The sequence below is a fragment of the Canis aureus genome, chromosome 18 (genome assembly GCF_053574225.1).
Source record: "Canis aureus isolate CA01 chromosome 18, VMU_Caureus_v.1.0, whole genome shotgun sequence".
Classification (NCBI taxonomy): domain Eukaryota; kingdom Metazoa; phylum Chordata; class Mammalia; order Carnivora; family Canidae; genus Canis; species Canis aureus.
Window position 1 is genome coordinate 28,839,684 of NC_135628.1, and position 23,057 is coordinate 28,862,740.

The 23,057-nt window shown below is 32.1% G+C and overlaps 1 protein-coding gene across 7 annotated transcripts in view; it reads left to right on the plus strand.

The window, feature by feature from the left end:
• The window catches only part of SNX13 (sorting nexin 13), a 173,677-nt gene that overhangs the window by 81,766 nt on the left and 68,854 nt on the right, over nucleotides 1-23,057 (plus strand). For 6 of the 7 annotated variants that reach the window (XM_077856612.1, XM_077856610.1, XM_077856614.1 and 3 more), the window contains 8 exons: nucleotides 1,577-1,681; nucleotides 2,294-2,426; nucleotides 4,205-4,242; nucleotides 8,388-8,457; nucleotides 12,679-12,851; nucleotides 16,224-16,331; nucleotides 18,730-18,840; nucleotides 22,732-22,893. In XM_077856612.1, coding sequence (XP_077712738.1) covers nucleotides 1,577-1,681; nucleotides 2,294-2,426; nucleotides 4,205-4,242; nucleotides 8,388-8,457; nucleotides 12,679-12,851; nucleotides 16,224-16,331; nucleotides 18,730-18,840; nucleotides 22,732-22,893 — 900 coding nt within the window. The remainder of the gene's footprint in view (nucleotides 1-1,576; nucleotides 1,682-2,293; nucleotides 2,427-4,204; nucleotides 4,243-8,387; nucleotides 8,458-12,678; nucleotides 12,852-16,223; nucleotides 16,332-18,729; nucleotides 18,841-22,731; nucleotides 22,894-23,057) is intronic. The other variant, XM_077856611.1, reaches the window with a different exon arrangement.

A 23,057-nucleotide genomic window follows, 5' to 3' on the forward strand; every position in this document is an offset into this window, starting at 1 on the left:
TATTATCTGTTTAATTAGTCCTATTAATTACTAATTGCTGTTGTTAACTAGTGCTCTTGCTGTTTTGCCTAACCACATTTGTCTAGAAAAGTACAGAATACAGATTAATAATTTTGGAAAATGCGTATTTTTGCATTTTTATGTTAGAGTAGTAAGAAAGTACATAAAAATTTTTTCTCTATTACTTTTTTTGAGGGAGGGTGATCTGGTTGGTTGTGTCCCATGATAACTCTTTAAAAGTGTTGGTCACGTTATACAAGGGTGAGTCCTAATCCCGTTCCATATATTTGAAAGTATAGGAGAAAGTAAACTTAAATAAATGTAAAATGTTATGGTTTTTCAAATTTGCATCTTCTTATTTCCTAGAAACTGAGTTTCATGAGCTTGGAGGGCAACCGGAAGGACAAAACTAGCTAACACTAGTTCCTCCTTAATTTTTGTCACATACTTGGAAGTTGTTCAGTTCTTTTTTTGTTTCAGGGAAAAACACATACGCACCACCACATCACATCCTCCCATACACAAACAACAAATAAGAACCCTTCCCTTCCTCCTTCAAAAAACCCCACCCACCACACAACCTTCTTGGGTTTACCAACTAGAATGTTGGATGAACCAGGGAGCATTAGACATTGGATAGGCCTTTTCCTACATATTTATGCTCTGCTGTTTACTTATTCTTTAAATCTTTTCCCTTTTCTGTATTTATCCACTCTTTTCCTTGGATATTCTATTGGGTAGCATATTTTAATTATTTAAACAATGCATTCTTGTGAAGGTTTCTTTAGAAGTTAACATCCTTATCACTAATTTATTCTCCAGAGTCTTCAGAGCTAAAAATTCAGAAGTTGGTATGCCAAAGATGATGATATTTCTAGCTTTTCAGCATTTTTTTCTTTCAATAAAGAAATTTTTCACATTGAACATTAAATTTTATATTTCTGGGGCATATCTGTCATATTATGCAATTAAAAATGGAAGTTGTTAGAAGAAATTAACTTTTTATGTTTTTTGCCTTCCCATATCATACTAGAACTTTGCTGCAGCATTATAAAGCCAAATTTAGGAGAAGGGTAGTCTCTTCAGAGGCTATTTAAAAAGATTATTTCTAGTGTTAAGTAAGTAACAAGTGCCTTACTCTTTTGCCAATCCTGTTAAATACATATCCAGGACTACTGGATATTAAGCTAATTCCTCATGACATTGTTTCCTGTGTGCCAGACACTGTGCTAGTGTGCCTTGTGGTTACATATTAATATGGTTACACAGTAACCATAGGTGGATTATCTCCATTTTGCAGATTGAGGAAATGAAGCCTCTTGAGAGGTAACTAAGCAAATGTCAAGATTTAAATTCATGTTTGTCTCCCCATCTACTTTATACTACATGATGACAAGAAGATTTGGTTCTTATTTCAGCCTCCTTAAACAGCTACATGGTGTTTACAAGCCAAGGATTTTTTACCAATTACTTTCAATAATATAGTTCCATTATGTAGTTCTTCTACTCTAAAGAATTAACTTGTATTTAGAAACTTAAAAAGTCATTACTACTATTATTTTTCTCTGTTTGTTAGGCATCTCCAAGAGTTACCGTTGATGATTATTTGGTGGCAAAATTAGCAGATACTTTGAATCATGAAGATCCAACCCCTGAAATCTTTGATGACATTCAAAGGAAGGTATTGTATATAGCATCTATCATTAAATCTTTCTTAATGAAAAAAAAATGTATATTCATGTAATTCATTTTTTAAAAGGTTATTGAAACATAAAAATATAGTGGTAACTAAAAAGATAATTTAACACTTCTCATTTACAAAAAAGGTAGGCTAGTTTTTTGTTTATTTAATTGACAAATGAGGAAAATTCTTATGTTGGGTTATTTAAATCTGAAAAAATCTGACTAAAGGATCAGACAAATAGTCTTAGAATTTCATGAGTTGATGATGTGTAAATTACCTGACTTAAATTTATTTTACTCTGTTCCTGGAGCCTTTATGTGAACTTGTTTCATAGAGAACACTACTTCCTGGAACATTATACATATAAGCTGTCATGTGACCTGTGTTTCAGTGGGACCGTTTTCAATGCAGTTAGGTACATTAGGTGAAATTAGTTGAGAAATCATTAGTTGTGATGTTGGGATGTAGGCTTTTTGCTGGCCTCATAGATATGGAACCATAATGATTCATCATAGCAAGACCTCTTCCTAGCTTTTGGTGAAATCTTATTATTGGAAAGTAATACATTATCTCTATTAATGATGGGATATCTTGATTTATTTCAATAAGGTTTATGAATTGATGCTACGAGATGAAAGATTTTATCCTTCCTTCAGACAGAATGCACTTTATGTGCGCATGTTAGCTGAGCTGGATATGTTAAAAGATCCTAGTTTCAGAGGATCAGATGATGGTGATGGAGGTAAGGTGGCTTACGCGCATATTTGTGTGTGTGTGTGTGTGTGTGTACATGTTCCTATATATATATTTTGTTTACCAAAAAATGATGTTTTAAGCGAGATAAAAAATGCCTTGAAGCCCAATATAAATTGTAAAATATTTAAATCTCTAGAAATGAATGACAGAGTTTAGTTACTACACTAAATTAAGATGTTGAAAATTTAATAACAGATTAGTATTTCTCCTTTGCTAAAACGTGGTCACAGATTCTTTTAAAAATATTTAAATAATGCTTCCTGTTTTAATTTTAATCACATTATTTTTCTCACCGTATCAAATCGTACTTTCTCTTGTTTTTTCGTGTTTATAGACAGTCACCAAATTCTTGACAAAATGTGGGCCTAGATTGATTTTAGATTCTATTTCTGGATCTTCATATTGTTGATAACAAAAGTAAATTACACCTTGTTTTGCTTCTGATTCCTCTTTTACCTTGATTTGTCTTTGGTGGAAAGATTTAAGAGGTAGGCAGACCACAGAAGGAAATAGGAGGTATATAATTGAATAAGGAGGATAGAGAACTATTTGCTCATTTTAATTATCACCTTACTATTAACTAAGGGGTAATCCTTGGTAGAATTTCCTGTTTACTTTTTGTGACCCTAGCTCTGAGAAACCAAGAAATGATCTTGGGCATTTAGAGTTATTGAAACTCAAAAGCAACACCAACTGCCTCTTTGTAAAAGACACATTTAGAGATCCAGATTCATAAATAATCTCCTAAGTAGTGCTGAAGCCATATGTTAACTTTAAATTGTATATGAATATTGCTTCACCATATATCATTACTTAAAAAAAAAAAGATTTTATTTATTTATTCATGAGAGAGAGAGACAGAGACACAGGCAGAGGGAGAAGCAGGTTCCATGCAGGGAGCCTGATGCGGGACTTGATCCCGGGACTCCAGGATCACGCCCTGGGCCGAAGGCAAGTGCTAAACCACTGAGCCACCCAGGGGTACCCTATTATTACTGTTTTTAACAGAGGGGCATTATAATTGGTAACTTCGTGTGCTCACATACAGAATAAAACACTGAGGGAAAAGATGTTAATTTTAATAATGTATAATTAAGACTTAGCTCTCTAACATTACTTTTAAAAATGATCTCTACTTGCTTTTTAATTAAATGGCATTACATATGAAGTTTTATATATCTTGCTCTGTTAGTTAAATGTTGATTTAAGTATCTAGCATTACAATGTTTTTGAGCCAAACTACCAAGAATAAGTGGACACAATAGATACATTATGTATATAAACCAATCTTTAAAAAAAAAAATCAATCTTTTTATTCTTTGCACAAAAGAAAAATTTTAATTGTAGTATTTCTTAATCCAGTGAGACAGAACTATCAACATTCTGGTAACATTTCCTAATGAACTTCACTCTTCAGTGTTTTCCTCATGTTTACATTGTATCAGACAACTTCATATGATATACTTAAGGATAAAATACTTAATAATTGCTCTCCTGTACGTGAACACCTATTTTTGGTATTTGGTGGGGGCATGTGCAAATCAGGCACATATATATTTTCTCTGGAATCTGTGGCTTTCAGAAAAATGAGGCTTAAAGGTTAGCAGGTATTTGGGAGTAGTATAACACAATTTTCTTTGCTTTTTTGTTATGTCTTTGCTTGGGTGACTTTCATTCTTGGTATTTGAACCTCAGATAAAACAACTCTTTCAAAAGTTTTTTTTTTTTTTTACTGTATACTAAGTTGACTATCCCTTCCCACAGAATCTTTTAATGGGTCTCCTACTGGAAGCATAAATTTGGTAAGTATTATTAAATAACTTAGTTATTAAAGTGACTTGAAAATATTATAAAAGGTAAACTTTAACATACATAAATAAATGATATATTAGAAGCTCTCATCATTAATTATAAGAAGTTACTTGCTTTAAAAGAAATGTTAAATTCATATATAACAGCTTCTGAAATTTATTTTCATTTTTAAAAATGTGCTTAAGTCACCTGTAATTCAGTTGTATTTGATAAAAAGGTGACTTCATTATTTTCAATCCCAATATTTAGTATTTTGAAATTACTTTTTGATTAGTGATATGTTGGATAGTATATGTGACATGTAAATGTTTATAGTGAAATTAGTTTTTTCTTTTTGTATGTAGAAAAGAAATATAAAATTAGTAGGATATCTGAAAACTTCCAGGTATTTCTTAAAGTGCACACTGTAACCAGTTCAAGTTGTAAAAAAAATTTTAATCTTAAACCCTTATATTAAATTAAGCAACTTTATCTTATGATTATGGGTTTAAGAATGATATATTTTTAGCATGTAAGCTGTCATTGGCATTTTATACATTCAAAGTGAAGTGTGAAGTAATGAATATTTCAGTTCTTTTATATATCCATCCCTGTCATGAATAACTTCTTTCATAAAATGTTGCTAAGAAGAAATACTTGTTCAATAGAAGTTTTAGTCCAGAGTTTTTGGGGGGCAGTTAGGAAGAGATTGTTTGCTTTGTTTTTCATTCTACCCACATTACTTTTTCTTTCAGACTTTTTAAATAGCTGAATGGTCTAGAGGTCCATTATCTTATGTTGTCTTCTGTATTGCTATATTTTTTTCAAAAAATAACCTTTTGTTTTATTAGTCTATGAAGTACATTTAACAAAACACTGAAGCACTCAGCCATAGTGTTAATATCAGATATGATGTAACATTTAAAATATTTTTTTAAATAATTTGGTATCATTACTGTATGTTTGTTATAATCTATAGCCCTATCACAAAAAGGAATAACTTGTAGAGCATGAAGGAAGTATTAGCAATAATCGTTATGTGAGAAAATTTCCAAATATGAAATTTTTTATTCATTTGAAATTTCAAGTATTCACATTTGTAGTACTTGTAGGAGTGTTTGAACACTAGTAACAAAGGTTTTTTTTTTACTTTGTTCCATATTTGGAATAAATGCCTTTTCACCTAAGAGCAGTTCCTTTGTTACGTAGTGATATAAACCAGGCAGTCTCATTTGACAAAGGTCACACTTGAGGTCAGTGACGTGCAGTATTTTGTTATTCATATAAATCTATTAAATTTAAGCTTTTAAGTAGCTGGACTCCTTTGGAATCTTTCTTTTTAAATACAGACAAATTTTAGTGGGTAGCTGCACTTTAAAAGTAGTTTTAAGATTGAAAAATAGGTCATAGTAGTTTTTTCCAGTATAGTAAGCAAAGAAAGTAATGTGTGGTAACTTACTCATTTTTCATTGAGATTGGCAAGTAAATTATAAACATTTCTAGCAGTGCCATTGTAGTTGTGTGGATTATCACAGTAAATCTGAATTTTCATTTTTTGCCTTAGCATAATGTTAAAAAAAGTTTATGTTTTTGCAAGCAGTTCAAGAATTTTAACCCAAGGATTACTTTACACACTATTTTATTTCAGGACATCATTAGTGTACTTGTTCTGAAATCACAGTTTTCTTTTATCAAATAATATAGTTCTAAATCAGAGTGTGGTTAATATTATTTTACCAATTGTTATTTTATATAATCTACTTTATGTTTACATTTGCATTATACCCGTGACTAATGTTTAAGAGATGTTTCATTGGATTGTTTCACTATATTTAATGAAAATAATATTTATTAGTTTTTTAAGTGCTAAAAAGACATTTAGATATAAAGTTTTCTAATAACTCCTGGATTGCATAGTATAAGATGCTAACATGTTTAAAGTAAAGAGTAGCATGTAGCTAGCTGTTGAAATATTACCTGCCAAGGAGGGTTAACAATAACAATAATAGTAATAACAAAAGTATATCTTGAAAAACAATTGTTTTATATTCTCTGTGATAGCTTCTAATTGGAAGAAGATCTTAGTAAACAACAATCTAAATTTTGTGGAATATTCTATTTTCTCTGTAATGTTAAAGCAAAGGTTGTATTTCTATCAAGATGTATTATTATAGATCATATGACGACTTAAAAATAAGCACACTCTACTTCTTTTCAAAGCATTATAATTCATTTTATAAACTGACAGAGTTGTAGAGCAAGCATCACACTGTTATACCATTGGGAAGACTGAGGTACAAGAAGAACTGGTTGATTTAGCTGAAGTCTCTTAGGGTATCACTGGTGAAGCCTGAACTAGACCTATTTTAATTTAATGATTCGTCCCCTTGACTTGACCAGGAAAATACTGTCGATTATCTGTATGTTATTGCCATTTTTTTTTCTCTTAATAAACAATCTTCACTAGAAAAACTCTTTTGGCTTTCTTCTTAGAATTCAGTTGCCTTAATTTAAATGGCTTTATGTCATATGTATGGCTGCATTTAAGCTATTTAAATGACTCTTCTAGTAAGATCCTGTGGTTTTTGAAGTGTAAGATATGTCTGAATCTTATAATGTCTGTGTGTCAGAGGTCCCCAAGCCCATTTCTATATTCATTGATTACTAAGAGGAGGACTTATAGGCCTCAGTATAGTCAGACTCTCATGGGTAGGATTTATCAGAGAGAAAGGATTTAAAGCAAAATCAGCAAAGAGAAAAGGTACGTGTAACAAAGTCTAGAGAAAACCAGGTACAAGTTTCCAGGAATCCTCTCCCATGAAAGTCAGGTTGGACTAACTTAATTCCTCCAGCAATGAATGTAACAACACATGTGACATGTTGCCTACCCAGAAAGCTTATCTAAGACTAAGTGACCAGGGTTTTCACTGGATGTAGGTCACAAAGGCAAATCTCTGGTTAGTACATACTAAAATTCCAAACTCCCAGAAGGAAAGCAGGTGTTCAGCATAAACAGTTACACAAATAGTTTAGGTATGGTGAACCACTCTCAGCAGTTAAAGAATGGTGGGAACCTTCCCTAATTCTAAATTCCTAGATGTCATCCAAGGGCCAGGCTTGGAAGCAGTCCTTTCTAGGAGAGCAATTTCAAGTAAACTCTTTTTTGCTGTTTACTTTTTTCCAGCTTTATTGAGATATAACTGACATAAAACATTTGTAGGTTGAAGATGTACAACATATTGATTTGATATTACAAAATGGTTGCCACAGTAGGGTTAGCTAACCTCTCCATCACACAACATAATTGCCATTTCTTTTTGTATTAAGAACATTTAAGATTTACCCTCTTAGTAACTTCAAATATTTAATGATATTATTATTATTATTATAAATATAGGTGACTCAAGTTAACTCTTTCTGTGCAGTCTGTCATTATGTGCCCTTCTGAGTATTTGTGGGTATGTGTATATGAGGCAAAAAAAGTCTTAAATTTAAACTGAAGGGCCATAGTTGAAAAAAAAGATTCATTTTGGGTAACTCAGTAATAATTTTGTTTGTGGAATTAATTTTGAAAATTATTTAAAATCTGTCTTAGACTCTGGATTCACTTCATGTTATAAGAAATCATAATAATAGGTAACATTTTTTTGTGTTAGGCAGTCTTAATAAATGTTTTACATGTCTTCTTGTTTAATTCTTTCATAACCCTATGATGTGTAGGTACTATTATGCTCATTTTATAGATAAGGAATCTAAAATTATTTCTAAATTAACAAGAATGTTAAGTAAACGAATTGGCTCTAGTATACTTCAACATTAAAAAAATGATAAGAACATGTCTACTTATTTTTATCCATATTTTTTTCCTTGTTCTTCATTGACTATAATTGAGAAGCAGCAAATGTTGGTATATGGATAAGCAACGAAGAATAAATGATCAATGTACTGAGTTGATTTCTGAATTACTTTGTTTTATAATTTTTTAATTGTGGATTTTCTCTCTACTGTTAGTATAAATAGGATTATTATTGGGAGAGGGATACAAATAATATAAACTCTACATGGGACCAAAGATGAGTAAGGTACATATGATATAGAATGCTTTAACACTTTTTTCCTATAAAATTAAAATATTAAAAAATTTTTTTTTTCCAAGTCTTTAGATGACCTTTCAAATGTAGCTTCTGATGACTCAGTACAACTTCACGCTTACATTTCAGACACTGGTAAGAGACTTTGTGGTATAATTATTACTCAAAAATTATTATTATTACTCCTGAATTATTTTCCACATTTATTTTTACAAACCATTTTTCTGTTTTGTAGTTATATTTTTTTAAGTTACATTTTTTTCTGCAGCATGTTTTTCATTAAATTCTGCATTTATTTACTTGTTATATATGGTTTGATATATACTTTGTATCATGTTTATAGTACTTTGTGTATATGTTATGATGTACTTGTGTACCTTCTTTCTCTTAAGGTTTTTACTGTTAACATTTGGAAAATTTTAAATTCTAAGCATTTTGTTACTGCTAATAAACTCTTGAAACCCAATCTTTTCCTCTTCTTGTTTGTGTCTTGCTGATAATTGTCTGTATAATTCTTTTTAAATAGCTTGGGGCAGATTTTAGGTCAATTTTTTTTATATATGCAGACTCACACTAGATAAGTGGGTCAATGAAACTTTTGTATAGGAGTTTAAAGAAGCTTAAGAAATGCTTAGATGAGGTGAGAAACCTCTAAAATTTTGTGACTCAGCATACGCCCAAAATGGTTAGTGAATTGAAAAAAGAATCTATTTTCATCCTTGCCAATGGGTTATTATATAATGCCAGTGAGTAGTAGATAATGGTGGCTTACTTATCCAACTTCTCACTATTTCTAGACTATAGGAGTGTGTCTGTCAGATTACATTTGAAATGTTACCATACTGAGGTATCTCAGTTCAATTTCATGCTTACAGTTTAGGTAACTAAAAAGAGATTTTATAGTGCAAGTATAGTTTAAAAGATAATTTGCATTTTTTAAATATCTCTGTTTTCTTTTGCTTCCCCTGGAGCTGGAGTCTCATTTTGCATTGTGTTCCCTGCCATATTTCTGACATAAGTTATTTATAATTGCTGTCTAAGTTGTTCTTTTATCCTTTACAGTCAGTGCATACATTACTTGCAAAGGTTACTAGATAACAACTTTGTCATGAAACCAGAGGTTTTATTGCTTTTCTTTCTAGATTTTGTTATAGTTGTTTCACTTTTCCTTCCTGAAATTTTAAAGTTCTTTTAAAAAATCTTTCTTCATTAGTTTTCCAAATATGAAAGTCTTTTTAAACTGCAGATGTTTAGTGTTTGTCCTTTACTTCTTTCTTGAAGACCTTAAACTTTATGTCTCAAGGAAGATACTCATGTCTATATTTTTTATGTAGAACTTTTCTTTTCTCTGAAAGTTGTGATTTTCCAGCTGCTTTGTCCATTTATTCAACAAGTGTTTAAAGCTTCTTAAAATGTATGGAAACACTGTACTTAGCATTTTTGATAAATTGTTATTTCTGTCAAATAAATTATGTATAAATACTAAAGAGGCACATAATATAGTTGTTAAGAGCATAACTTTTTGCTCATTTGCATGGGTTCAAACCTCAGCTCTGCCACTTAATAGGTGACCTTGGGCAAGTTCCTTAACTTCTCTGTAATGTTCATCCATAAAATGGAATGATAATAATGATATTTACCTCATAGGGTTATTATGGGACTAATTAATTACATTAGTAATTATATATGAGTGGACATTATATATTAGTGTTTGCTCAAATAAATATTTGACCAGTTGGACTCCAAAGTCTCTTTGAGTCTGGATTTTGTTTTTAACTTCTTTATTACAGGAAGTAGAGCTTAGAGTCTAGTGAAGGGCTAATCAAGGAGTGGTCCATGGACTAGCGCATATTCTCTTCTTTGTGAATCTTGCTTTAAAAAATATTAGCTAAATTAAGCAATGTCCTTAGTGATGAGTTTGATTTAAATTTTGGTCTTAGTTCTTATCTGATTATGGATTAGAGACAAATAGTTTACATCACCTGCTGTAACAGTGTCCTAATGAAAACATAGTATTTCTACAATAATATCTTAACATCATCTCTATCAGTATATACAACCTCATTATCTTTTTTAAAAATCAAATTACCTTTTTGTCTTCTGCACAATCTTACTATTCTTCCTATTGTGCATGCACCCTAGTCATGAGCTCTTCTGCCCATCAATTTGTGATAAATCTGATTATTATTTTTCAAACTGCTTTCTTACATTCTTCCCTTCATTTCTTTTCTATTCTTTCTCTTCTCCTTGTTCTTGTTAGCTTCTAATTGGTTATGAATTGCTGCCTAATTGGCTTCTGCTTTCTGATTTCCTTCCCCAAACCTATCTTGAACACAACAGATAAAACTATTCTCTTGTAGTCATGCTAATCCAATTGAGTGGTCCTAGTTCTCTAACAGGATGAAAAGGTTTTATGCAGTTTGTTCTGCATAGCATAGGTTTCTGAGAGAAAGATGACTGGAAGAAATGAACAGTGAGTAATAAATAATGTTACCTATAGTTATAGCCTCAGAGAGTGAGGTGATCAAAGTCAGTCCCTGCCCTAGTCCTATGTTTGTTCAAATCAGGAACACTGATATTAGAAAGAAAAGGACAATTTTGAGTAGAAAGTACAAATCTCAAAAAATTTTTTGATGAAATCTTAAAAGAGACTTCTGCCCAAATTGCATTTGCCAGTATAGATTTTTAGTTTTTATGTTATTAAGATAATTTACTAATATGCTATATGCAAGCCTTTTTTTTGCCTGATTATATATAAAACACAAAATATTGAGCTCCAAAACTTGGCCACTTTACCCACACATACACACAATTATGGATCTTTTATTATTAGAAGAGCAATAAATACTTGTGGTCAGAATGGTAGTTTAAAGTGCTAAGGGAAATCCTGCCTTCCACACACTGAAAACAGGAAAATAAAAATAGCTAAAGGGAGAAAGCTACAGGTGCCACAGACCATGAAGAAAAATAAATTTAGGAAGGTGAAGTGGAGTTGAAGCCAAGTAGCTCACAGGAGCATAAATACTGCTATTTTGATTTTGATAGCATTTTCATGTCCCTCACATTTTGAAGAGGTAGTATGGAGTAAGGCCATGGTAAGCTGGAACCCAACCCTTCGCGTGAAGCCCTCAGTAACAAAGCATAGGTTTTTAAAAAAAAATTTTTTTTTATTATTTATTTATGATAGTCACACAGAGAGAGAGAGAGAGAGAGAGAGGCAGAGACATAGGCAGAGGGAGAAACAGGCTCCATGTACCAGGAGCCCAACGTGGGATTCGATCCCGGGTCTCCAGGATCGCGCCCTGGGCCAAAGACAGGTGCTAAACCACTGCGCCACCCAGGGATCCCGCATAGTTTGATATGAAAGAGGAGCTAAAGTAACTTCACCTAGTGTCTGAGGAGAAAACAAAGAATGCTCAGATCATGTCTGGAAAAGGTATTTGTCATCCACAAGAAATAAAGCTTGTCTTGATTCCCAGCACGGGTTTGTCTAGAGTCCACCATTTTCTAGTGATTGTGTGATGTTAAAAATAGAGATAAAACCTAAGGCAAGAATGCAATACTATGAAAAAAAATCATAGAAAAATATATTGTGATTGATATTGATGTCAGTGGATGAATTAAGAAATAGAGTAGATATAAGTGGAGACTTAGTAAACTAAGACAGTAGAAGGAGGTAGGAAGAGGGAAAAATAGGAATGAAAATTAAAATGATTCAAAGTGTGTCTCTTAAGATTAGTACAAAATGGGAACAGGTTTTGATTTTAGAGATTACCTCACTTGAGTAGTTTGTGACAAGTCAGTAGGAAAATGCTTTTTAAAAAAATCTCCAGAAGTACACTGTATGACTAGTAAATGACTAGTAAATTTTTGAATATTATAAACAATAAAGAGACTTGCCATAAATGTGTATAAAATCTTATTCATTGGCTTTGCTTTCTGTTTAGTTGAAGAGATTTTAATTGAAATACAACTGGATAGTGAAGGCTAGTATGAAAGATTTTGTTTCTGTTATTTTTTCCTCTATTAAATTTAAAGAATACTACTATATTATGAGGTAGTGGTGTGGTATCATAACTAAGAATAGGTACAAGCTCTTGAGGAAGAGAGTCCAAAGTAGATATCACTATGTGGTTTATAGTGTCATCATAAACTTATGAAGTAGTTATCATGTATAAAATCTTGTAAATGTGAGTACAGAGGATGGGAATCTATTTTATCCTTTGGTGACATCCTTTGGTCTTAGTCTATCATTTCAAATTCTTCTTCATTTCATGTTCTTTTTGTTTGTTTTTGTTCTTCATCTTCCTCCTTTTTGTGTGTTTTGTTCCTCTTCATTTTGTTTTAAATGACTAGTATATGCTGACTATGACCCATATGCTGTGGCAGGCGTTTGTAATGATCATGGCAAGACATATGCATTATATGCCATTACTGTACACCGGCGCAATCTTAACAGTGAGGAGATGTGGAAAACCTATCGTCGGTATAGTGACTTTCACGACTTCCATATGAGGATCACTGAACAGGTAATGAGGCCTTTAAAGTTGGTGTACTTTACATTGTGTCCTGATTTGATAATTTGATTCTAAATAGTTCTGAGGATGCTAAGATTCTGACCAAAGCAAAAGAAAATAAGGTAAGAATTTTTATATAATCAACATAATGTTAGAATGATTTCAGACATTTAACCAATAAATTGATCTTTAACCAGTGCTAACCATTGTAGACTAGTGACAAAATATCAGTGGTCTACCTTGGAAAATTAAAATGAATGTATATTTATGATTTTAAGTGTGTGTGTACACATGTATGTGTGTGTATGGTGCTTTGCAGAGGTGTTTGGTTTAAAATAGGGACAATCACTACAGAATATTTTGTGTTTTTGTTTTTGGCAACATAATTGAATTATAGCTATTTTATTTTAATTTTTAAGATTTTTATTTATTCATGAGAGAGAGAGAGAGGCAGAGACACAGGCAAGAGGCAGAAGCAGGCTCCACGCAGGGAGCCCGATGCAGAACTGGATCTTGGACTCTGGGACCTCACCCTGGGCCGAAGGGAGGCGCCAAATCCCTGAGCCACCCAGGCGTCCCTAGTTATAGTTATTTTAAATGGCATCTTTATCCATCAGTGTAACAGTTAAATCCTTGACCATTAAGTTGTTTTATTTACAACCTAAATTAAGTTTAACATTAACCAGATGTTTTTAATTCTTAAGAAATACAACCCTCTTGTTTTATAGAAGTATATGGACCTTTTAAGATAACAAATGAAAACAAAGTATTTCTCTGTTTTACTTTTTATTAATTACTTTTTTCTTTAACTTTGAAAAAATCTATTCTTACCAGATGAGTTGGAATATATCATTTATGGAATTTATTTTAACTTTTGAAAATCTTTGATTTCATTCAAGGTTTTTAAGTATGTAGCTGTCCTTAAAATAATGATAATGACATTTAAATGGACAGAAGCTTTGAAATGATATTGTATTATTTGAGTAATCAGAAAATACCTTTTTCAGTTAAGATAGTGCAAAAAATATGGTTGGTACCATGATAATCTCACTAACATATTCTGTGAATAGAGTGAAATAAACTATTATGCCTTAAAAGTGATAAAAAATGGATTAGTGTTGGGCAACCTGGGTGACTCAGCGGTTTAGCACTGTCTTGAGCCCAGGGCCTGATCCTGGAGACCCGGGATCGAGTCCCACGTTGGGCTCCCTGCATGGAGCCTGCTTCTCCCTCTGCCTGTGTCTCTGCCTCTCTCTCTTTCTCTCTCTCTCTCTCTCTGTCTGAATAAATAAATTTAAAAAATGGATTAGTGTTGACTCTAGAAGCACATTTGAAAAAGACTATTTTGAATTATATTCATAAGGAAATTAAAAAACTTTGGACATACCCGTTCTAGTTTTGTTGTTGAATAGATCAATATCTATTGATTTGTTTGTTCATATTTAGCTTGATTTGTTTGCAGAGGTGAATGAATATTCTATTCCATATTGAAGAAATAATTGCTTTAATTTTTAAATATTACCTGTTTCATATCCTAAAATACCACTGCTTATGTATCTTTTCTTTCCATCCTCACACTTTATCCAAACATGACAAATTTTAAGATAATTTGAATTGCTAAGAAGTAATTTTATTTACTTACAAATCAATAGGAATTTGATCTAATGTGAAATTTTCTAGTCTAGGAATGTAATTATGTTTACGCATTTACAAATATAAGTGAAAACATACTTTGAAAAACTTTACTAATAGAACAGTTATACAGAAATTTCCATTTTCAGTACAGCATCAGAAATTAAATGAAATTAATAAAGTGAATGTATTTTTGTAAGGGCTCAGTATAGTCAAAGTGGTTTTGACTTTGTTTCCTCTTAGATCATAGTAGTGTGTGATTACTTAAGTATTTAGATTGCTTAGAGCTTAAGAATTTAAAAACAAAGCTTGTTAAGTGAAAATGTAGCTTTAAGCAAAATGCTAAATAAGAATCAGCCTGTGTTTGCCTTTTAGCTGTGCTTTATCTGTAAACATAGTCCCTGTAAATTTCAACTTTCCTTTTTTGTTTTTCTTGTCTTTGCTGAAAGAAAAGAACTGCTGCTACTTACCTTTTATGGATAACATACAATAAATTTATTCATATTACAGTTCCAGGCAACCATCTTATTTGCCATTCCATTTAGTATTTTCAGAATCTTCCAGTTTGGGGATGAAAATTATCCTATACCTTTTTGTTTCCTCTTTAATCTCTGCACCAGGAGTGAATTTTCTTTACAGAGTCATTATTGTTGATGTTTTTAAACAAAGGATAGTTCTAGAAAGTTTGTTTCATTTCAGGACATGTATCATACGGGAAAAACTCCAAGGCTGCTTGAAGTTTCAGTTATGAGGCTGTTGGCTAGGCACAGTCACTAGCTAAATGATTTTCCTCCAATGCCGTGTTAGTAGCTGATGTAGCTAAAATCTGTGCTTTAGCAAGGCATGACACATATATATGGACCTTTGAAGGTGCACCCAGATGTTGAGTCTGTAAATGCAAACCTAGAGCATGTATACTTAGTGTTTGTGGCCTTACAAAGATAAGATAGATGCTAATGGCTTTTAAGTTTTTTTCTTAGTAGTCTCTGAGTTTATTATTCATGTGTTTGGTGGGGAAGAAGTGTCAGTGTTATACTATAGTTGTTTATATGCAAAGTTGTGGTAAAACTGTAATACATACTTTGAAATTTGCCTTTCTTATTTTTAAATTAGCTATTATAATGATTAACTGATAGGAAGTCATCAGTATTAAAAAATACTTTTTTAATTAGATTTCTTAACAAGCCAGGAATTCAGGGATCTTTGATCATTAAAAATTAATTTGCTAATACTTTATTCACAAGTCAAAGTGTTAAGGAAAGAAATTTTTTTAAAGATTTATTTATTTATTCATGAGAGACACTGAGAGAGGCAGAGACATAGGCAGGGGGAGAAGCAGGCTCCCCACAGGGAACCCAATGTGGAACTTGATCCTGGATCCTGGGATCACGCCCTGAGCCGAAGGCAGACACCAACCCCTGAGCCACTCAGGCATCCTGGAGAATATTTTTAAAACTGTTTATTATTGATAATTTTGAACAAAATTAGAGTGTTCAAATGAAATCCCATGGGGATATCATCCATCTTTAGCAGTTAGCCATGTTTGTCATTCTTCATTGAAAGTACTCCTTTATAAATAAATAGCATTAGAACTGTGCTTGGACATATTTTCTGATGTTTGCTTAATATAATAAAATACATTATAAAATAACCAGTTAAAGATGATTTTGATATATAGAGGAATTGCTACTTAGAAAATACTTTTCTGTTTTTGTAAAAAGCTAAAATTATTGAATATATTTTATCTTCTAGTTTGAAAATCTGTCAAGCATATTGAAGCTTCCTGGTAAAAAGACTTTTAATAATATGGATAGAGATTTTTTAGAAAAAAGAAAAAAGGATTTAAATGCATATTTGCAGGTAAGTCCATGTTTATTATTATCCATAGGTTTTCATTTTAATATAGCATACAGATACAGTAGATTGCCTTGTTAACATTTTAATATGATAGTGGGTTAGTAACCACTTTCCAGTAGCATGTCAGATGACACATGCATACTGTTCAGTAATTTATCAATATTCTCTGTTTATTGACTGATTTAGAAGTTTCTGGACACTGAGTGGGATTTTGTTACTTCAGGTTTAAATGAATACACACAGGCCCACATTTATCTTCTACATCACTATAAAGTCTAGATGTTTTATGGTACGCTAAACAGATAAATGTTTCCTATTCAGTACATATTAGCTCTATGAGGTAGATCCAAAGTTAACAGATTTTCATTCCTGATAAATGCCATCTGTAGTCCACAGTGAGTCTAAGGCTTCTAAAATTACAGGATAATTCAAAAAAGGAAGAGATCCAAGGGACTATTTCTTAACATGTACTATCATAAGTATGTAGATTTCTGTTGGGAAATAACAAAATTTGTCTCACAAGTTACTTATCCTAGAAAAAATTTTGTTTTAGAACCATGTATCCAAATGCCAGATATAATAATAATAATATCACTTTATAGTTTTTTATACTAATGAATGACTTGTAAAGGATTTTCATCTGGTAAACCTGGCTTTAGCCCAGGTATATAATGTTCCATTATTTAGATCCCTACTCCACCCTCTAGAACAGAAATCAGCAAATTGCAGACTCAGACCAAATCTAGTTCACCATATGTTTTATTGAGTTTTATTGGAACACAGCCAGTCATTTAGTTTATTATTGTTATTTATTACATTGCTACAACAGAGTTGAGTAGTTTCAGCAAAGACACAATGGACCATAAAACCTAAGGTAATTACTATCTGGATCTTTATAGAAAAGTTTGCTGACTCTGCCTTAGTATGTAGTGAAACTTAGCTAATGCTATACTGGATATTTTATTTGGAAGGTTATATTTCTCTCTTAAACGTTTATGAAGACATTTGTAAATTTGATTTGGTTTGCTTATAATCATACCTGTAATTCCATGGCATTATTATTTCCTGAAAAGATAGCAAAACATATAAATCTCTTACTATTTACCTTTGCCTTCTGACTTAAAGTTGAATGTCTGATATGCTTTGTAGGACTCTTGTCAAACACTTTGATTTTTAAATTTTTAGAAAGATTTTATTTAAGAGAGAGTGAGCAAGTACAAGTGGGGGGAAGGGCAAAGACAGAGAGAGAATCTTAAGCAGACTCCACACTGAGTGCAGAGCCTAATGCAGGACTTGGTCTCACAACACTGAATCATGACCTGAGCTGAAATCAAGTTGGATGGACACTTAACCAACTGAGCTACCCAGGCACCCCAGACACTTTGATTTTTTTAATGTGCTAGCTTTAATTGTATAAAAATCTGTATCAATTATTTATAAGATTTAAAAGATAATCACCTTTTCCCAAATCTGGTGCCATAAATGTATCTTTTAAATGTGGCTGTACTATATACGTTATAGCTAATGAACTCATTATGTGTCAAAATATATTCCATTGAAGGAACTAAGGTAGAACCTTAGGTTATATCATTAACAGTTGTGAGAGTAGTAAGTTCACATTATTTATGTATGTTCTATTAATGTTAACTTTATAATTAGGATGATGTGGGTCTTGGTATACAGTATAAGCTGTAAAACCTGAAAACAGGTAGTCTCCCCTTTATCTGTGGCTTTGCTTTATGTGGTTTTACTTACCCACGGTGAGCCATGGTCTAGAAGCAGATGATTGTCCTAATGAATTGTCAGAAGGTCAGTAGTAGCCTAATGCTACATCACAATGCATATGTCACTCACCTTACCTCATCTAACCACGTAGGTATTTTATCATCCCTTTTCATCCCAAGAAGGGTGAGTACAGAACAGTAAGATATTTTGAGAGAGATGACATTCACATGTTTTTATAATTGTTCTATTATTAGTTACTATTGTTAATCTCTTTGCCTAATTTATAAATTAAACTTTATCACAAGTATGTATGGATAGAAAAAACTAGTATATGTAGGGTTTGGTACTATCTGTGGCTTTAAGACCTCCATTAGGGGGGGTTGGAATGTATCCCCCATGGAGAAAGGGACTACTGTAGTGAATACATTTGAGCAGCTTTCACATGAGATACACTGAAAGTCAAAATAGCAGATGGGAAGAATATACACCAAACTATTAATGGTCATAGAATTATTGATGCTTTATTTATAAATTGAGTAAATTTTTTAAATGCAAAATTAAAATTCTGTACATTCTTAATTTTCTAGCAGGAAAAATATTATAGATAAGAGTTAATTTCCAGTACTGTATCCATGTAAGATATCTTTTTTTTTTTTTTTTTTTTTTTCCCTGTTAGTTACTCTTAACTCCTGAAATGATGAAAGCATCTCCAGCTTTGGCTCACTATGTGTATGATTTCCTTGAGAACAAAGCCTATAGTAAAGGGAAAGGGGACTTTGCTCGCAAGGTAAGCAGACCATTGCATAGGTTTTCTTTATAGGTCTGTTTTCATATATTTTTTAAAAATATTTTATTTATTTATTTACTTATTTGAGAGAGAGAGAGAGCGCGCACGAGCTCAAGCACATGCACAGAGGGAGAGGGAGAAGTAGACTCCCTGCTGAGAAGGGAGCCTGATGTGGTGCTTGATCCTAGGACCCTGAGATCATGACCTGAGCTGAAGGCAGACACTTAACAAACTGAGCCACCCAAGTACCCCTTCATACTTTTTTTTTTAAATAAAAGAAAATATATTTGTATGTTTTAAAATTGGAAAATTCTATTTAATGCATCTTGGCCTATTTATCTTCTGTGCTTCTTAAGCCTACTATTGATAGGCATATCTAATAAGTATAAACTCCTATTTTTACATGTAGATTAAAATCTAGTAGGAGCTTAAAAGAAAGAAAAATTTCTGAAATAATGTAGTGAGGAAGATTTGCCTAACATAAGTCACAAGCTTTTCAATAACCTGAGAAGGAACTATTTCTTACCAGGTGGAAATGTCCTTTACTTGTAGTAAAGATAAGAAAAATGTTGAATAGGTTATGTTCCTGAAATTATTTATGACTCTTAAGTGAAATCTTTATTATTTAAAATTCCTTTAGAGATCCAAGTCCTATACTTGGAATTAGATGGTAGGTTAAGACAATAAAATGACTAAGTGTTCAAATTGGTCTAGATAGTTTAGTGGATGAGAATGCAGACTTTGGAATTAGCCTTTGGTTTAAATCCCTGCTCTGCCATTTACTAGTTGTGACCTGCAACATGTTTCTTCACCTTTTGGTCCTTTAATTTTCTCAAGAAATAAAGACGTTAATCCTCATTTTACAGCATTGTACAAAATAAATGTGACATTCCCTGTTTGACAGCACCTGCCACTTCATTAACTTTGGAATAAATGTTACCTCTTAGTAAAGTAGTAGTAGAGGCAGTAGTAGGAGCAGTAACAGCAATTGGGAAAGTTGAGTGGATAGCAGGTAGGAACTCTATAATTTTTGCAACTTTTCAAAAGTCTAAAATTATTTCAAAATGAAAATTAAAAGCAAGCAAACAAAAAGTGATTTCCTTACTACTCTTCCCTCCCCTCCTCCCCATAGACTTTTTTAAAAAGGTTAAGGAATTGGTACAAAATAAGTTAAGAATTAACTTGCTGGTACAGAAGTAAGAATTAAACCTAAGAATTTTGTATGATTACCCTAGGGTTTTGAGTTTTAACATCCCAGTGAATGTTAACATTTTTAAGTGGAATGGTTTGTTTTAATAAGTTCCATATTATGTACCTCTTAGTGGTGTGTGTGGGGGGGATGTGGTAGTATTGTCTTTGTATTTCATGATTGAAGTGATTGAGTTTAAATTTCAACTCTAAATGATTTTATTGTCAATAGACGTATCTTCTAGTGTTCCATCTTTTTGATGTTTACCTATTGTCTCTCAGGATTGTATCATTTTAAGATAAACTAATAAACTGATAACAACTTCTTTGAGATAAAAGAAATGTTACTTTAATCGTACACAATTTCTTTTTATTGACAATAGTTGTGTGTTTGTTTGTGTGTGTGTGTGTGTGTGTGTGTATAAAGCACATAGATGCTTTATAGATCCAAATAGCTATATATTGTTTTTTTAAATATTACCACTGAAATCTAAAGATCCTTCTGAATCTTCTGGAAATGCATAGCAACATACATTTTTCATAAGTCATATTGGTTATTACCAAGGTCATCATAACCTCTTTTAGGTTGGGAAAATAATTTTTATGCATATCAAGAATTAGGAGCTTTCAGCTACATTTCCTTTTTGGCTAAATTATAATTTAATATTTTTTCCTTAATTATATTTTACTGGAAATTAAATAGGTATTAGAAAAAAATCTGCAAACATTTTATCCTTGATAACATACCAATCTGGTCACAATTTGTCCAGCCTTACAAAATATGTAGGCAATTCCTAGGAAGAGTAATAACAGTCTTCCTTTATGCACACAGTTTCTTTCTATCCAGTTTTATACATGGTGTGAAGGCATTTTAAGCTATAGTTAGAGACCTAAATTTAAGTTAAAATTACTTTGTGTTGTTTCTGATACACATAATTGAGGTGATAATGAAGAGACAATGTCTTTGGTTAAGTCAGGCTAAGTGTATGCTTATGCTGGTGATCGTAATTCACTCCTCTGCTTGGTGATTTGCAAGATTTTTTGTGTGTGTGTGTGTTGTTTCAAGCGTGTGTTTTAAGGCAAATCCTGTTTTTGGAAATCTTGTCATATAGTGATGGACTCTTTTTATGCTTCTAAAATTTTGCTTTTTTCAGGATTAGGCATCAGAATCAACTGTGGAGATTTTTCCATTCCTCCTGGTTCACCCATTTCCTGTCCCCAGTACAGATGCTTGGGCTTTTTACCCTCAGAAATTGAAAAATAAACAGAAAGGAAAGGAAAAAGAAATGGATTCTGTAGGTCTAAGATAGTGCACAGGCAGCTATTTATTTATTAACTAATTCACTATACAGATTTAGGTTAATTTTAAAAGAGCATCAGTGGTAGTTTAGCCCATGTCTAGATAATGTGAGGCCACGTATACACACTCACACGTAATTTTACACACAGGTTCATATGCACACACAGCTTCATCTTTTATCCTTTTTATCTCTATATCTGTGTACCAGTGGTAGTGTTTTTTCAAACCCTTCTTTGTCTTTGTTTTTGTCCGTTGATTCTCCTCTGAATTATTCTGTTGTGACATTGTCCCTCCTAAATGTTGCATATTCCATCAAGCACATCTAGAACACTATTGGCTCAGCTTAATCCAAAGAGTAACTAAAACTCCCAATTATTTTACAGCTATGTTGAAATTCACCTTTTTTGTTTATTATAGTACTTATTTAATCTTTTCTAGTTTTTCTTAATGGAAACCATGAAGGCATAGTAGAGTGAAGGAGTTTTGTCTTCTTGATATCATCTCTTAATATTGTGCTGTGTTCCTAAAGTAGTGAAGTGTTTCTTTTTCCTTTCCTTTTCTCTTTTTTTCTTTTTTTTTTTGACAGGGAACATAATTTGTTTCTGCATTAGTTCTTATGACACTCTTAGTTTTCTTGTAGTTTTTGTGATTTTCATTTTGTGTTTTTTTTTTTTTTTCTGTCAAAAATCTCGGGTTCCATATGCAGACTATTTTGGTTTCTAGATGCTTCTACCTTTCTTATTGAAATTATCTGACATTTGTGCAGTCAGAATGTCAGTTTTAATGCTTCCTATTCCCCTGGAAATTAGTCGTTTTTATGTTTCTGATCATGTTTTATAGTTTTTCTGTTCTGTCTTACTAAAGGATTCTGTAGTCCCTCTGTAGATTCTGAGCATGTAATTTACCCAAAAAATTATTTTAAAAAATAAATCTCATTACTTGTTAATTATGTGAGCTTTCTGCTTATTTTTTCTGCTTGTTTATATTTCAGTGTCTCCTCAAAATACCTATGTTATTGTTGCCTTGAATTGTAGCAGGAGTATGTTTTGGCTAATTCCATTTGCCTCGATTTCTGTTTTGGAAAATGTTTTCTTTTTTCCAGAATTTCTTTAATAAGGCAGGCAAAGCTAGTAATCACTCCAATATATATTATTTTTTATATAACCTAAAGCTTGTACTTTCTAGCAATAGCCTTATCACCCCAGTTTTTAAATCATATATTTGTGTGTGACAGTACATTTTGAAGACAGTAGTCCTGTATTTTTAAAATGCAATAAGATATTATAGACTAGAAAATGATTGCATTATTTTCATGTGTGTTGCGCTCTGTATTGTCCCAAGCTTCTCAGTTAAATAATAAGTCTGATTCAGTGAAGTCATGGTATAATATTTTTTCCCCTTAGATGGACACTTTTGTAAACCCACTTCGAAATTCTATGAGGAATGTTTCAAATGCAGTTAAATCCCTTCCTGATAGCTTGGCAGAGGGAATGACTAAAATGTCTGACAACATGGGCAAAATGTCAGAAAGATTAGGTCAAGACATAAAGCAATCATTTTTCAAGGTAAGAAGATGTTTTCAGTAATCAGTAATATCTACAGCAAACTATTTTTAAGTCAATTAAGATTTACTCAGCTCTTGCTTAGATTTACCTTATTTCTTTTCAGAAGTATAAAGCCGTATACACACATAGTCTTATAAAGAATAAAAAAACTAAAGAGAATAAAT